At 54.0% G+C, this 16977-nt stretch overlaps 1 protein-coding gene across 2 annotated transcripts; it reads right to left on the minus strand.

Moving 5' to 3' along the window:
* Nucleotides 1-346: 346 nt before the first annotated feature.
* On the minus strand, nt 347-16845 carry GYS1 (glycogen synthase 1). 2 transcript variants are annotated; one of them, XM_047711585.1, is made up of 16 exons: nt 16524-16845; nt 14902-15083; nt 12456-12647; nt 11558-11743; nt 11201-11345; nt 10220-10337; nt 9807-9927; nt 9421-9527; nt 8004-8063; nt 7834-7912; nt 5825-5938; nt 5420-5546; nt 2751-2846; nt 2434-2597; nt 1996-2076; nt 347-1837 (listed from the first exon to the last, which is right to left on the minus strand). In XM_047711585.1, exons 1-16 carry the CDS (start codon nt 16639-16641, stop codon nt 1514-1516), a joined length of 2214 nt encoding a protein of 737 aa, XP_047567541.1. In that variant the 5' UTR covers nt 16642-16845; the 3' UTR covers nt 347-1513. The 2 variants fall into 2 exon arrangements, with proteins under 2 accessions (XP_047567541.1, XP_047567542.1); XM_047711586.1 differs by lacking the exon at nt 14902-15083 and having other exon boundaries at nt 16524-16583.
* Nucleotides 16846-16977: the final 132 nt, after the last annotated feature.

Below are 16977 nucleotides of genomic sequence, written 5' to 3' on the forward strand. Positions count from 1 at the left end.
GTGTCTAGAGCTACTGAGGAATCTGGTTCATTTAAATTTTAAATAGCCTCACCCAGCTTGTGGCTAAGGTTTTGTTTTGTTTTCTGGTGACACAGCCCCTTTCTGCCAAAGAGGCTGAGCCCACTTTTTTGCCTGCTTGCAAATCCCAACTAAACAGGGGTGCCTTCCCTTGAAATAAAACTAGAATCAAGAACAGCAATCCAAGTCTCTCCGAGACATCAGGGTATCAGGGACTCCGGGGTAGGCAGAGGAGGGGGGAAGAATACAGGAGGTAAAGAGGTAGAGAAGCCAAGGGGAGGGAGGGGCCAGGAGCGAGGCCCAGCAAGCCCTCACAGTGGACCAAACCTGAGATTCTTAAATATAGATGTATTTTTCATCTCTGGACACACATCAATCACACCCCCTTCTCCCCTCCCCCTCCCAACTGCAAACCAAGTGGATCAGACACAGCACAGCACACACAGAAGGGCCCCTCCCTTTCACCAAAGCTGGGGGCAGGGCACAGTTTAAGGATGGAAGAGCCTCGAGATAAATATGAAAAGTTCTAGAACCTAGTGGGTTCAGTTCTAGACCAGGGGAAAGGGACCAGGAAGTGGCACAGTGGTAAGGTTCTGGATTCAGCGGCCGGGACCTAGAACCCAGTGGTTTCGTGGTGGGCCTAGGGCTTGGGGCTTGTGGCAGGGGAAGACAGGTCCAAGACAGTCAGGTCCTCGGCAGGGGGATTCCCTGGAGGGAACAGGAATCTCAACATAGGGAGGAGAGATCAGACTCAGGGAACAAGAGGACGGTCTGGTTCAGAAATGACCAGAAAAGCATCTAGACCAAGACTGCATATTCTCCAACAGGAATGAGAAGCCAAGTGGTTCTGCACCACCACCACCACCCCCCATTGGCCAAAGGACGGAGAAAGAGAACAGCAGGGGTGGAAGGGCCCTCCAGGCAGAGCCAAACACCCCAGGAAGGGCCAAACAGGGGAGAGCCCTGGTCTGGAGCCTGAGTCCTGGAGTTGAAATGGAGGACCTTCTGTGTTCAGTTAAGTCCCTGAAAGTGCCCCTGCTTTGGACTTGATTGTCCCATTAGCAGGGAAACCACATGGTTTCCAGAGCCTGCTGGCCCTCAGGCCAGGCCTGAGCATGGCATGGCCTGTGGGCTATAAAAAGGGCTCTAGGAGCCCCTGCCTGGAAGGCAACAGACCAGGTTTCCTAGAACCTCCTGCACCACTGCAGGGAAATGGCAGGTTCCTGGCCCCTGGCCCCCAGGCCAGGTCGGAAGGATTCCAGGGCACAAAGTATGCATTCTGGAACCCAGGAAAGGCACGGCGTTGTGGATTCTGGAGTGTTGGGGATTCCAAGAGCGGAGCTAGAGGGGCTGGAGTGTATGGCGGAGGGGGCAGGGCTGTGGACCCCCAGGAGGATTAGGGATCTGGAGTGGGGTTTAGGAACAGCGCCATTCTGGCCTCGTCCACCCTCTGGACAAGGGCTGCAGAATGGACCGGGAGTGTGGGGCACGGGACTTAGTTGCGCTCCTCGCCCAGGGAGCTAGCAGGGCTGAGGGGCTCGCTGGGAGTGCTGAGCGAGCTGGAGGGCGCCGTGTCCACCGAGCTGCGCTTGCTCCCGCTGGTGGAAGAGGCGCAGGAGGCGCGGCGCGGCCACTCGGGGGCGCGGATGTTGCGCCGGTCCTTGGCGGCCTCCTCGTCCTCGTCGTAGCGCTCCCCGTCTACATCCGGCAGCCCATCCCGGGGCTCGTCCTCGTCTTCACTCTGGTGCGGGCTCGAGTGTCGCGACAGTGAGGGCGATGGTGGCACCGAGGCCGGCCGTGGGTAGCGGTAGCCCTGAGCCTGCGTTCCGGGGTGTGTGGGCACAAACCCGAGAGTGAGCAGAGGCCCCTACGGTCCCCTCCTCACCCCCGACCCCCGCCTGGCCCTTCCTACTCCAGATGCGCCCCCACCCCAGCCGTCTAGCTCCAAGCCCATCAGAGAGATCGGGGTCCACTCACCGCGTCAGCCTCGTGCGGCTCATAGGTGAAGTGCTCTGGAAAGGCCTTGGCCAGCGCCATGTGGCGTGCAGACATATAGTACTTGGGGAAAAGAACGGGACCGGGTGTCAAGGGACGGGAGCCAGACCCGGCCCCCGGCAGAGGTAGAAGGGGGCGGACCCCAACCACGCTCCTTATGCTGATGAGCACACCCCGGCGCCTTCCAGACGGCCCCTGCGCCAATCATCTTTTTTTCTGGCTCCACTCCCTAAATAGATAGTTACCTCTTCCGCCACACTGCGCTCTACCCGCAAAAGCTGGTTAATTTCTTAAAGAGACCGCTGCTGTTTACAAGTGGAAAGCTGCTGTCTTCCGCACCAGCCTTGGAGGCTGAGGAATCAGAGACCCCGGGCCGGAAACGGCCGATTCACCAGCAAAGGACGTGGGAGGGAGTCCTACCCGGCCTAGGTATTTCCAGTCCAGAAGGTCTGAGAGGCGCTCCGTGCGGTTTCGCTGGATGATGCGCTGCCGCCGGCTCTGCTGGCAAAAGCTGTAGAGGAAGGAGGTGAGCTGCGAGCAGGAATCATCCAGACTGCGGAACCGCCGGTCCAGAATGTAGATGCCTGTGGAGGCCAGGACGGGGGCTCAGAAATCAGACTAAGGAAACGTTCATTCTTCCAGGGACTCTCCGGCGCCGGGACGCCGCCGCCTCCTCCCCCGGGGACCCAGGAGCCCACCCCTTCCTCCCCCAAGATCCTCTCTGTCTGGGCACCGACCGTAAGCTGAGGGGTCTGCAATGTGTTCCTCCATGAAGCAGCCGAAGCCGGAGAGGTTGGTGGAGATACTGGGGATGCCCATAACCGTGCACTCAGCTGCAGGAAGGCGTGAGAAGAAAGGGCCTCTTACATCGCAATAAAGCCCCAACAGCGCCCTCTACTGACACCTCGAGCAAATCACTGAGCCCACAAAATCAGGTTGCCCATTAGACTCTCATAGTTTCTCAGAGGGGAAGCTAGGAGACTCGGAAAAGGGAATTCACTTCTCCCAAGGCTTCAGGATGACGAAGAATCTAGAGTCAGGCGATAGGATGCTGAATTATTAAGTACGGACTCTGTGCCAATTGTAAGGACCTATTTTATATTTTTATATTTTAGTAAGAGGCTTTCATTGAGGTTAAACAAAAACCTTGTTGTTTAACCCTTGAACTGTCCCTGCTCCCCTTCCCACAGGGGATTCACTTAAAAAACAAGTCCCAGAAACCAGCTTCAGGTAACAAAGCCCAGATACAAAGGTGGGTCGGGCCAGGTGGAGACATCCGATCAGTGAGGGGATGCATACTGTCTCCCTGGTTACCAAGGAGTATGGGCCCGGCCCTTTGGGAGCCTTTTGGGCGCCAATCCAATCAAGGTGTAATAGGCTGGTTCAGATGTCTACTAGGGTAAATCGTAACTCAGTTGGTCACCTAGCATCACTGTGGAGTTTCCTGTGTGTGTTACAATCTCACTGGCCACCTGTGCATGGCCAGGCCCGACCGCATGGCCTTTGCCCTTAAAAGCTAGTCTGTGGGGGCGCCTGCGTGGCTCAGTGGGTTAAATCCTCTGCCTTCGGCTCAGGTCATGATCCCAGGGTCCTGGGATTGAGCCCCTCATCCGGCTTTCTGCTCAGCATGGAGCCTGCTTCCCTTCCTCTCTCTCTGCCTGCCTCTCTGCCTACTTGTGATGTCTGTCAAATAAATAAATAAAATATTAAAAAAAAAAAAAAGCTAGTCTGTGAAACAGAGAAGGGTCGCCCTCTTTTGTAAGAGGTGCATCCCCAAATGTTCGGTTAGATTCTTGATGCTTGGCATGAAATAAAGCTTTGCTTGACCTTCGCTTTGTATCAGTCTCGCTCCTTTAATCACGGACCCGTTATTGGGGCATAACACCAATGTCTACCATTTTACTTAATCCACACAACCTCGAAGATAGTTTCTTGTACCAGAGTGTGCTGGTTAATCATAGCTTTGGTCTGGTTTTTTTTTTTTTTTTTTTTTTTTTTTTAAGATTTGACAGACAGAGATCACAAGTAGGCAGAGAGGCAGGCAGAGAGAGAGGAAAGGAAGCAGGCTCCATGCTGAGCAGAGAGCCGGATGAGGGGCTCAATCCCAGGACCCTGGGATTATGACCTGAGCCGAAGGCAGAGGCTTTAACCCACTGAGCCACCCAAGCGCTCCTGGTCTGGTTCTTTTGTTGTTTAAGATTTATATATTTACTTAGGGGGCTGCAGTGGTGAGGGGTAGTGGAAGAGGGAGAAAGAGTCCCACACAGACTCTGCACTAGGTGCAAAGCCTGATGCCAGGCTCGATCTCACGACCCTGCGATCAGGGCTGGAGCTGAAACCAAGTCAGTCACGTAACGGACTCAGCCACCCAGGTGCCCCAGCTTCAGTCTATTTTGACAGGAGGTAAGAGAAAGGCTCTCATTACTGCCTCGTTTAATACCCTAAAGAAGTCTGAGAAATGCTTCAAGCTGTTATAATTCAAACGTAAGTGTCCCTAAAAACCCACATAACCTGCTAACACAGGCTCCAGACATAACAGGGCTTATGGGGAAAAACAGGGTTGGGGCCAAGCACACAAAACCTCAGCATCACTGAAATCATGACAGAAATAAAGCTAGTAAAATCATCATCCTAATTCTCATGCAAGCACGGTTTGAGAGATTTTGTTAAATTACCCATAAATTAAGAAATACTACAGCAAATGTGATTATTTCCTTAGCCTGAAAAACATGAAGGTAGCTCGATTGAAAAGTTATGAGGCAGGGTTGAATTTGGGGCTACACCAGAATGTCCAGAAGGGAGGGAGAACTGCAGATAAGGTATAAGTTCAAGACCGTGTCTCTAGGGGCACCTGGGTGGCTCAGTGGGCTAAAGCCTCTGCTTTCAGCTCAGGTCATGATCCCAGGGTCCTGGGATCGAGCCCCGAGTCGGGCTCTCTGCTCAGCGGGGAGCCTGCTTACCCCAACCCCCTGCCTGCCTCTCTGCCTACTTGTAATCTCTGTCAAATAAATAAATAAATAATCTTAAAAAAAAAAAAAAAAAAAAAAAAAAGACCGTGTCTCTAAACAGAGCCAACCCCTACCTCAAGGCAGAAACTGAAGCTGACCGGCCCTGGAGTCAGGGCCTCTCCCTCTCTCAGGGAGAGCCCTGACCACATTCCATGGGTGAACTATGCATTCAGCTGTTGCTATCTGGGGGGCCAAACGTCAGCCAATGCGGGGAAATCACCTGTGACCTCTAATTACATATCATGTGAGCTACTGTGTCCCCAAAACACATTCTGTAGCCGAAGAGACTGTTACCATTGTCCCTGTTTTGCAAAGGAGAGCTTGGGGCAGAGAAAGGGGCAAGTACTCCATCATTCATGCCTGATCAGACCAGAAGCCCACCACCATGCCACACTCACCCGGTGTGTAGCCCCAAGGCTCATAGTAGGAGGGGAAGACCCCAAGATGGCATCCACGGACAAATTCCTCATAATCCACGGGGAGCAGGGGGCTCGTGGAGGATAGGAACTCTGGGTGGAAAATCACCTACCAGCGAGAAAAGAAGAGCTCAGGCCAAGCGCCTTATTTGGCTGCTCCCTGGGATCCTGGAGTGGCCCGGAGAGAGTGAAAAACTTGTCTAAAGTCACACAAGTCAGTGGGACGACAAAGCTCTGAATCTAAGTGTGTCTGCTTAAAGAGCTAAGGTCCTTTCTAAATACAGCAATCCTTGGACAAACTAGGGCAAAGGGGGAATGGGAGGCCCAGGCTCCCCCTACCCCTACCCCACCCCACCATGCTTAACCCACCCTGACCGTTGCCCTTACCTTGACCCTGTCAGCACTACTATTGAAGAGCCCAATTCGGCGGATGGTGGTCAGGATAGGGTCCGAGGAGTCGTCCAGCATGTTGTGGGTGCACACGGGGGGGAAAGACTGCCGCTGCAGGGGCCACAAGTGGGATGGGGGTCAGAGAAGGGACGGGGGCTCCCGAGTTCCCTACTAGCCATGCTGAACCTGGGGAGACCACAGTTCCCGCCAAGCTGTGGGAACCACAAGGCCAAGGAATGAGGAGTCGTAGATTTCCTATCTGGCTCTATCTGTAAAGGTCCGCTTTTCCCTTTAATCACCATGACCTGGAAATAAACTTAAACTCCCAGCGGCCTTTGGGGCGAAGCCAGCGTTCACACACCTCACGGACTGTGGGAGTTGTAGTTACTCTGTCCTGCACTCTTTGCTCTATCATCAAAGAAACCCAAAGGCAGTAAAACTCCCCTCCATCAATGGGGCAGAGACTTTTCCAATATGGGTAGCAAGCTCCAGGGGCTGCTGGAAGTTGCAGGGGTTTTGGTTTTGTTTTGAGAGAGAGAGAAAGAGGGAGAGAGAGTGTGTCTCAAGCAGGCTCCATGCCCACCACAGAGCCCGATGCAGGGCTCGATCTCAAAACCCTGAGATCGTGACCTGAGCTGGAATCAAGACACTCAACAGACTGAGGCATCCAGGCGCCTTTCGTTGTAGTTTTGTTGTGAAAATCTGGCTCACTTTCTCTCCAAGTTCCCTTTATTCTCTATCCTGTACCTCCCTCCATCCCCACTCCCAACCGGGGCCCAGAAAAACCACAATTCCAGAGTCACTGGGAGAGGCCAGAGCGAGGAACTTCCATGGGGTGCTGGGACAGATAGTTATGGGTCTCTCTTCCATCTCATGAAAAGTTCTACTCACCTTCAGTGGCCTGCAGGGGCTACAAGAAACTACAACTCCCAGCAGCCCCATGGCAGATACATCCTCAGGGAGGCCAACCGCCTAGGACTATTGGAAACTGTAGTCTGACCAAAAGCACATCACACCGTATTTTGGCTTATCTAGGTTTCCATTTCCCAGGAAATGGTTCACCAACCCTGAGCGCAGGTACCAAAGATTCTTGACTCCAGAGAAGAAAAGAATTCCACCTCCCCAAAGCCTCTGGGGCTAGGAAAGACTCTGTGAAGAAGGGGCTGCTGGGAGTTGTAGTTCTCTTTCTGTTCCTGGCACATTCTACTACTGTTTCCCATCTGCCTAATTGCATTAACCTCAGGAATCTAAAGAAGCAAGAACTCCCGGGCATGTCTGGGGACAAGGACACCGCCAGCGGGATGAGAAAAGCACTGGGTGCTGAGAGCTTTCAGTGTTCTTCCAGTAATGACAAGCATTTTAGCGGACTGTCGGGCTCTAATGAGTATGCCGCTGGAGTGCCCAAGACCCGGGGACAGCAGGAACTTATAGTTCTCCTTCTGTGGCTGGGTTGGCTTGTCCTTTGACCCCAGGGACTCAAAGAAAGAAAAAATTGAAAAAAGAAAGCAAAACAAAATACAAAACAAAAACAAAAACAAAAAAAGGAAAGAGAAAGAAAGAAAGGAAGGAAGGAAAGAAGGATGGAAAGAAGGAAGAGGGGCATCTGGGTGGCTCAGTGGGTTAAGCCTCTGCCTTCAACTCAGGTCATGATCTCAGGGTCCTGGGATCGAGCCCCACATCAGGCTCCCTGTTTGGCAGGGAGCCTGCTTCCCCCTCTCTCTCTGCCTGCCTCCCTGCCTGCTTGTGATCTCTCTCTCAGTCAAATAAATATAACAAATAAATAAATAAATAAATAAATAAATAAATAAATAAAATCTCAATAAATTAAAATAAATAAATAAAGAAAACTTCAACTCCCAGCAGAACTGTAGCCGAATAAGCCATGGGAAAACAGGCTGCCCTCAGGAAATGGAAGGCCTACCAGTTAGCTCCCACCTTTGGTGGACCTGGGAATGGATTCCCCCCAACAGGGCTGCCAGCTCTGGGTTGAGGGGTCCCAACCATACCTGCGTGGCGAAGATGGCTCTCTTCATCATGGTGAAGTCCTCCTTGTCCAGCATCTTGTTCATGTCTGGGAGGCTCCCCCTGCAAAGTGAGCAGCGCATGTGTTTGGGAATCAGGGCTGAGGAGGGCAGTGAGAGCCCAGAGGATGCAGGGCTGGGGATGGGGCACTCACACCAGCAAGGATTCGTAAAGCTTCCTTCCGAACTTCTCTTTCACGGTGTTGGCCGTATCCCTGGAAGGAGCAAAGCCACAGCGTCACATGCACACACATCAGCTGCTGTATGTTGTTAGGTCCCTGGAGCGGCTGGAAAACTGAGGTCTGAGCAGAGGGGCCCTGGGGATTCTGAGCTGGAGGATGGGGGGCTGGGAAACGGGCCCTGGATGGCTTGAATCCCTTGTGACTTGCATCAGCTGTGTGGCAAAGGACAGGTGGCCTTCCCTCTCTGACTTTAGTGACTCAGACGGGGATAAAAATAGAACCAACCTCATAGGTTTGCAGTGAAAACTTGACAAACTCATGACAAAAAGTGCACAGTACCTGGCACATGGTGAGCCTTCCAGAAATGTCAGCTATTTTTAGGACTTGCACTAGTCCTGGCTGTGGTAATGCTAAGCCCCATTTTATAAAGTGGGAAAATTATGTTCTGAGAGAGGAAACCTGAGGTACACGAGGGAAGCTAGTAATTAGTGACACCTTAGAGACTCATCGACATTCCTCGGCTCATAATCCTCTCATAGCTCAGGCCTCATTTTCTACCCCATCTCCCTACAGCACACTGCTCCAGCGCCACTGGTCTCCTTGTGGTTTCTCAAACACACCACAGGGCCTTTGCATCTGCTGTTCCTCTGCCTGAAATGCTATTCCCCAAACACACACAGGGCTCCCTCCCTCATTTCCTATTGGTCTCTACCCAATGGCACTTTGTCAGTGTGGCCTGTCCGGACAACTCCGTGTCCTATCTCATATTCCAGTCCTGCTTTATTTTCTTGCCAGAGTACTTCCCTTTTTTTTTTCTTACTCCCACTTTTCTTTTTGAAAGATTTTAAGTTATCTCTACACCTCATATGGGGTTTGAACTCACAACCCCAAGATCAAGAGTCACATGCTCTAGTGACTGAGCCAGCCAGGCACCCCAGAGCACTTTCTATAGAACTTTCCAGAATGTGAGCTTGGTGGCAAGGACAGGCATTTGTATCTTTCGTATTCTTCTCTTTCTCATCCAGGCTGTGTCCCCAGGGCCTGGAACAGTGCCTGGTACCTGGTAGGTGTGCAATGAATATCTGATGGCTGATGAGTGGGTTTTGCACTTCAGGAAACTGAGGCTGGGAGAGACAGAATTATTTGCCTAAAGTCACAAGGCCAGCAAAGGGCAGTGGCACAAGGGGGACCTTGCCAGAGCCCTGGCTGTGTGGTCACACTCGTCCTCCCTGAAACTCCTTACTGGCCCTGAACTGGGGGCCTCTCAAGTAAGCGCTTTCCTAAGAACTGGTGGGGTGAGCTGCTTGTGTTCCAAAGAACAAAACTGAGCTTCCTGAAGCACAAAACTGGGAGTGGGAACGGCAGGGCTCCTGGGCCCAGGGCTGCTGACCAGAGCTGCTTGCGCACAGCCTGGCCCTTGAGGGTTTCCACGTTGAAATTGTTGGTCCGAGCCGGCATGATGAAGAAGGCGACCACTGTCTGCTCGCTGCCATTCACCTGGGCAGAGGAAAAGACGTGGGGGTGGGGGAAGGGGGTCAGGATCACCTGGGAGAAGGCTGAGGCCACCTACCCTTTACCACCCATCAAGACCACTCTGGCCCCACCATGCCCTTTCCTGTCCAGGAAACTGAAGTTACCATCCCCAAGGGGACTCCAGTCTGCCATCCGGGTCTTGACACTTCCCCTCTATACATGGGTTTCTCCCATCCCCCCACCCAGTTATGTCTTGATTTCTTCGTCCTCTTTCCGTGTCCTCACACACAGCCCGGGCCTTACTCTGAGCAGATAGTTGAGTCGGGCCAAGGCCTCTAGGAAGACGTCGGCCCCCTTGTTAGAGAATTCATAGCGGCCAGCGATAAAGAAATACAAGGTCTTGTCCAAGTTGAAGTCCAGGTGCCTAAAAAAGCCACAAGGCAGGGTGAAGCCAAAGGTGAGGACCCTCTAGCCCTGACCTTAAAACTACAAACCCCAGCAGCTACAGGGGCAAAGAGCCTCTTAGCCAGAGCAGAGGCATCATGGGGATTCCTGAGAATTGTGGTTCTCCTCTGCTTGGATGGGGGTCAGTCCCTCAATACTTAGCCACTGTTCTGGAGCTCAGGAGCTCAAGAGGCTGAGCCGCCAGCTGTACGCTCAGGACATGGGCCCCCAACCCTCTCCTCTCTCAAGACCTGGGTATCTGGTCCACATACCCATAAAAATGGCCCCGCACAAACTCCTGGATCCGAGCCTTGCTCTGAGCATGGAGGTTCTGGAACTCATGCATGGCGGAGAACTTCTTCACATTCAGCCCATTGGGTGTCACAATATCTGGGGTGAGGGGAGAAGGTCCACGTTTTAGATCTTCATTTATTCATTCTGATCAGCTGGCTGAATGAATAAACAAAGGAAAAACTCCTTTCCCTGAACAATGTCTCTGCTTTAGTAGCTCCTCTGGGAGCTCCCATGGTGACCCAGCTGCCCTGCCACTCGGGATGCCTTCTTGCCCAAAGTTACTTGCATAGGTTAACAAGCACAACTACAAATCCCAGCAGCCCCCTACAAATGGCTAAGCCCCCACAAAGAAATGATCCACCTTGGGGTCTCTGGGAGTTGTAGTAATTTTGTTGCCCCTAGTCCACCCTGCTCTGAGAATGATTTAAACATCCCCATTCCTGCTTCTCCAGAACATACCGTCAACCTTCAAGCCTTTCTTAGGGTCCCAACCATTTCCTATCCTCATAGAAATTAAAGCATGTCAATGAAAAATTATAACCCCCACCTGCTCCTGGTACAAAATTTCAGGAGGCTCAGGAGCTGACTAGCCTAGGGCCTTCTGGGAATTGTAGTTCTCATAATACACCCGTTGAGAATGGGTACCATAACTCATGAAGATTAACTGGTTCCAACACTGTTCTTCTCAAAATCCAAACCCAGTGAAACTCCCTTCCCTGTCAGAAGACCAATATCTACATTAGCCAATAAAACAACTTTACCATTTTGAAATTCATGTCAAAGAAACGACACCTCCCATTAATCTCTAGGGCGTTGGGTGAGGCAGCTTCATATTCGGGTCACCAATTTAGGGTCCCCTGGGAGGTGTAGTTCTTTGCTCTCTACAGGTAAGAAAAACTGGTCCAGGTCTTAGCACAGACCACCTCATTCATGTCTAGGGACCCCAGCCTATACCCTACCTGGTTTCCTCTTGAGTAGGTGCTGAGCCTCGATGGCGGTAATCTGGGACACAGTAGTAAAGACGTGCGCACAGTGGGCCGCTGCCCGCTCCATGCAGTAGCGGTGATAGATCTGCCTCTCACCTGCTTCCTTGTCCACATTGAACTAGACGGGAAGGGAGGGCAGTCAGGGCACAAGAGCTAGGGAGAAGACTGGAGGTCTGGAGTAGTTGAGGCCGGAAGGTGAACTCCTCCTGGGTCTGATGGGGGACGGGGCTGAGGACTCGGACTCCAGAAAGGAGTCCCCCTGGACTCTTTGATTCCCCCTGGGTCATCCTGAAACACTGGGAGCCCCCCTATGCCACAGTCCCGGCTCACGTTCTCCAGGTTGTTGTAGAAGTCCACGGCACCCGCACACAGGTATCGTCCCAGGAGCGTGGCGTGGGTGGTGAAGATTGTCGCCACAGGCAGCCGCCGGGCCCGGCACAAGCAGAGTCCGATGCCCGCCAGCCACTCGTGGAAGTGTGCAACCACATGTGGCTTCTCCTCGTTCTGGGCCAGGAACTATGGGGCAACAGGAACGGGGCCACTGTGTCTCCATATGTGTCGTGTAGGCAATTGACAATCCCCCAAGGTGGACGAGGAAGCAGGGGAGAGCTATCACCACTCCTGCACAGGATGGTCACCCACTGTCATCCCCCTAGAATAAGGAACTGTAAATCCTTGAGACAGACCAGCTGACCCCATCCCCAAAGGCTGATGGAAATTTGGGGTGAGGGTTGGCCAACCTTCTAAGACCCAGCAGGGCTGAATTGGAAAGCAGCCCCAAGTCCTGGATGCAATTCCTGGAGACTCTATCTCAGTCAAGAGTAGAACTGTACCCAGTACTGGCTAAAGGACTACAATTCCCAGAATGCCCTAGGGGTAACCAGTTCCTAGACTGTTTACCCTGGGGCATGAGAAGTGAAGTCTCTGGAGCCTTTTAAAACCGAAAATGGGGTCAGAACCAGCATTCCTGGTTCTCCTATAGGCTGGAGATCCCCCAAAACATCCAGGGTCCCATCTGAGAGCTAAGTGCAGCCACTATCAGACTAGAGAACTACAACTCCCAGAATTCCCTGGTACAAACCCTCCACAGGGGCCCAGCGGGGACCCCCTAAAGCTAACAGCTCAAAAAAATCCCCCACCCAGCCACCCCCTGGCCAGGGGCTGATGACCATTGTAGTCTGGGGCCAGAGCCAGAAGGAGTGACTTGGGGACAGGAAATGGGACCTACCTCACCCAGGAACCAGGTGGTGAGGAAGCCAAAAAGGACAGCGTCATTGGCCTCCCGATCGTACCAGGGCACCCCAATGTTGCAGGTGTCCCAGAGCTCCCCCTTCCAGCGCTCCAGGGCCCAGGCTGAGGCCCCCACATCCAGGAGCACCACCAAGGGGCTCCCCTCGATCAGCCAGCGACCGAAGTACACCTAGGGGTGGGGTGGGGGGTGGGGGGGTGGAGGTGGGTGTCAAGGGAAGGCTCAGGGCTGCGGCCAGAGGTCACTGGGCTCAGCACCTGCGGCTCTCCCATCCGCAGCTCTTCCACCCTGTCTCTATATCTGCTGCTGATTTCTAACCCGCTGCCTCATTTCTCTATGTGCTGTTAGTTATTCCCACCATGATCTTTTTTTTTTAAATTTTATTTATTTATTCGACAGAGAGAGAGAGAGAAAGAGATCACAAGCAGGCAGAGAGGCAGGCAGAGAGAGAGGGGGAAGCAGGCTCCCTGCTGGAACAGAGAGCTCGATGCGGGGCTCGATCCCAGGACCCTGGGATCATGACCTGAGCCAAAGGCAGAGGCCTAAACCACTGAGCCACCCAGGTGCCCCCACCATGATCTTTTCCCATCTGTTACACTTATCCTGTTCCTTGCTTAGTTTCTGTAACCACTACCCTGCTCCTATCCACTGCCACCTTTCTCTACCTACAACCGTGCATTTTATACCTCCTTCCTCTGTGCCTCCACTGCCTTGTTTTTCCACTTCTATTATGTCTCCAACCTGCTGCCTTGTTTCCATGTTTCCTGCCACTTCTCTCTTGCCACCCCTCACACTGCTCTCTCCCGTGATCTCTTCCTTCTGCTGCAAATTCCTTCCACTGGATGCTTCTTTTCCTGTCCTCCCCGCCCTCTTTCTTCCACCCACTGCCTGGCGTCTGAGCCTGTCGCCCTAAGTTTGTCACCTACTGCCTCCTTACTCTGCCCTGAGGCCCGTTTCGTACTCTGCCAGCTGCCCTTTCTAACACCAGTTGCCCTCTTTCCTCCCCGAGGGGCTGCGTTTTTCTACCCACTGCCCTGTTTCTAAACTATGCCATCACATTTTGTTCTGGCCCTGCCACGCTGCTCAGGTCGGCGGCTGCTTTTCCTCCCGAGATGACAGCCTAGGTTCTGGGCCTGCTGCCATGGCCCTGTGCAGGCCAGCAAGCAGTCAGATACCTCCCCGACCTGGCTTTTCCCAGCCTGGGGAGCCGGACTCTGATGCCCTGCCCCTCCCCCTGCCAGCTGTTGCCTGCCCTTTCGCTGGGGTGGGGGGCTATTCTTAGGCCCCCAGCACGTGGGGAGCAGCTGCCATGGGGGATGGCTGGGCTGTCCTAAGGTTCCTTAGGGACACGGCCCGGCCTGACTGGACTCCAGACCCCACCCCAAGCCAGAGGCTGTGAATGAATGCAGGCACCACTGTACTTTCCCTCCCACACCACAACCTGTCATGAGATTGAGACCGGCTATGTCTTGGGCATCTCTGTGGATGGCGGCCATCTCCCTGTGCTCATTCTTCAGTCCTCATCCGGGATGTTGGGATGAGATCTCCCCTCCTAGCTTTAATTCCTGGCTCTGCCCCTCTGAACTGGCTGCCCCGCCCCTACCCCCCTGGGTCTGCTCACCTAGCTCTCTTTTCTCTTTGCTAGTACTCCATCTTCTTTTCCCTTCCAAGTCCTTCTCTCTGAAACATCCATGGGCTGTTTTTCTTCTTCTCTCTCCGTATTGCTCTAGCCCCTGGCGCTATCACCACCTTTTGGGATGCTCAGTCTCTCTCCCTTGGAGAGGTCTCCCTCTCCACTCATTGCAAGCTCGACTGTTTATAGTAATAATGACGATGACAACGATCGCCTCGATCACAGTATCTCATAACACAGAAGCCAGGAACTGGCCTGAAGACTTTATTAACTACTGCATCCTCCCCAAAACCGTACAAGGTAGGTGCTATTAGCATGTTTATTAGCCAACGTCACGGAGGCAGAGGGTAGAGAACATGACTTTGAACTTCAGGCTCCCCTACTCTGGCACTCCTGCATCACCCCACGCCCACCTGCCCTGGGTTCTATCTGGCCAGCTGTCTTTCTACCTGGCTCTTTTTCTCTCTGTGGGTCTGACGATCTTGGCCTCTAGGAACTGTCTCTCAGTCTATCTTGTACCTGCTGTCTGTCTGTCCGTTCACCAATGTCTTATGGCTTGGGGCTCACCGACCCATTTCACAGCATCTTGCATCTGTCTGAGTGTCTGTTAACCTTCCCTTTCCTCCTTTATGTCTGCCTGAGAAAGTACTGGGTCATCCTGTGTTTCTGTCCATGCCTCTCTCTCCCCCGACCAGGGGCGATCCTCCCTCCCCAGCCATCCCTTCACCATCCACAGCGCCTGCCCTAACTCTGGGTGCCCACCTCCCTACCCTTAGCCAGGCCATGTCCTACCTTGCAGCCCTTGCTGTTCATGGAGTCCAGTGTCCTCTTCAGAGCCAGGGTTGGGGGGTCAAGCAGCTCCACCTGGGTCCTCACACCCTGCTCCGTGTAAGGTCCCACCAGGTAGTAGTTGTCACCCCACTCATCCCCCGTCACCTTCGCCTTCGTCTGCAGCACCGTGTAGATGCCACCCACTGTGGGCCCAAGTGTGTGAGGGCAGGTCCCAGCCGAGGTCCACAGGTCTGGGACCTGGGGTGGGGGGCATGGGACGTACTAGGGCCCTGGACTTCCTTAGAGGCTTAGAGGGAGGAAGGGACTAGAAGCCCATATTTCTGAGTCAGAGAGAATGCGATAGGAGTTCGAGGCAGTACTCCCGGGCCGAAGGGAGAACGGGGCTCAGGCTATACTTCTGAGTCTGACAGGAAAGGGCTAGGGACCCAGGCTCCTGGGTCCTGAGGGAATTAGGGGCTGGGGTCCCAAGGATGACAGGAGCTGACAAGGATTAGCAGGACCCAGGTTCCCGAGTTCCCAGCTTACAGGAACTGGGTTTAAATTCTCAAGTCAGGCTCTAGGTCACAGCAGGGGAGACTCTCTCTTCATGACCCTATTCAGATTCCCACAGTTGCCTAAGAGAAGGCTGAATTGTCATTCCGTGCCCCCCAGGGGCTCTGCTGACCTGTCCCCCAGTCTTCTCTCCCCAACTGAGAACATGCATGCAGGGCCCTGCGCCTCCCATGACCACTCCAGACCCAGGAGTCTGGGCTCTTGGGCTCCTTAACTACAGGAGCCTGGGCCCTGGTGATACATGGCTCCCAGTTTGAGGGCTGCCTGCCATGGTGTAAGACCAGGTCCCATTCTCTCCCAAGACGCGACAAAGCCAAACCCCAGCTCCCTCCAGCCCAGCTGGTTTTCCAAACTCAGAACTTCAGGCCCCGAAGAAATCTAGGCCCCCAGCCACTCCCATCCTTGGGCCCAGCCCCTGACCAACTTAGGACTTCCCAGCCTTCCCTCATTCCAGTACGCATGTGTCTGAGGCCCCAGGCTCCTCTACTCACACCCTATAGCTCACACCCTCCTCTCCCTTCAGAGCCTAGGCATTCAGACCCCAACTCTCTCCCACCCTAAGACCTAAGAATTAGAGTCTGTAGCCCCTCTCATCTTTACTCTCAAGTGCCACCAGGACTCCTGCATCCTATCTTCCAGTTGGCACTCTCCCAAATCCGGAGTTATATCCCCAGACTCCTCTCCCCTGGGACGCGGGTCTAAAACCCAGCCACTTCCCCGGTTTGCACTAGGAAGTGCCAACCAGTCCCCCCCCTCCCCCCCCCCCCGCCCATCTCCTTCCCTGTTCAGGACCCGTTTCTGGTCCCTCAGAAACTTCCCTCCAGGACCTAGGAATCTTTCATTTTAGCCCCCTCTTCCCTATGACCCTTTCGTTTTAACAGCGAGGCGGCACATCCCTACCCCGCCAGGGTCCAGAAGACATACCCCAGCCTCTCCCCAAGGACACAGGAGTCATAGGCTCCAGAACCCAAGAGTCGTGCCATGTAGTCTTGTCCCCCTATTACTCAAGAGTTTCAGCCCCCATCCCCGATTGCCCTCCTCGTCCGCGACCCACCGCCTGACGTGCTCACCCTTGTTGGCCACCTCCCAGGCCACCTCGAAGAGCACTGTGTTCTCCAGGTCGAATTCATCTTCCCAATCTTCCAGTCCTGGCAGGGAGGACATGGACAAAGTGCGACTTAGAGGCATGGCTGACGCGTGAAGGGGGCTCCAGGGGCCACAGGTGGGGGCTCCAGAGGTGTCTGGGGAATGCAAAGGGCAGGGCGCGGGGCCAGGTAGCTAGTGCCCAACGGGAAGATCGCAACGCCCTCGGCTTCCTATTGCACGACCGCACCCCCGCCCGGGAGCTCACTGCCCTAGGCAGGAGGTGGCTGCAGCGTCACTAAGGCTGGTGGGGCCCCTGCAGTGAAATCTTGCGGCCGCGAGGAGGCGGGGCCCGTCCCCCGGCCAGAGCCATTGGCCCGTGTCTGGGGGAGGGGGCTGCCGCGTCTCCTCATTGGTGAACAAGGCAGGGTTTGCTCTGCC

The sequence above is a fragment of the Lutra lutra genome, chromosome 17, assembly GCF_902655055.1.
Source record: "Lutra lutra chromosome 17, mLutLut1.2, whole genome shotgun sequence".
NCBI lineage: Eukaryota > Metazoa > Chordata > Mammalia > Carnivora > Mustelidae > Lutra > Lutra lutra.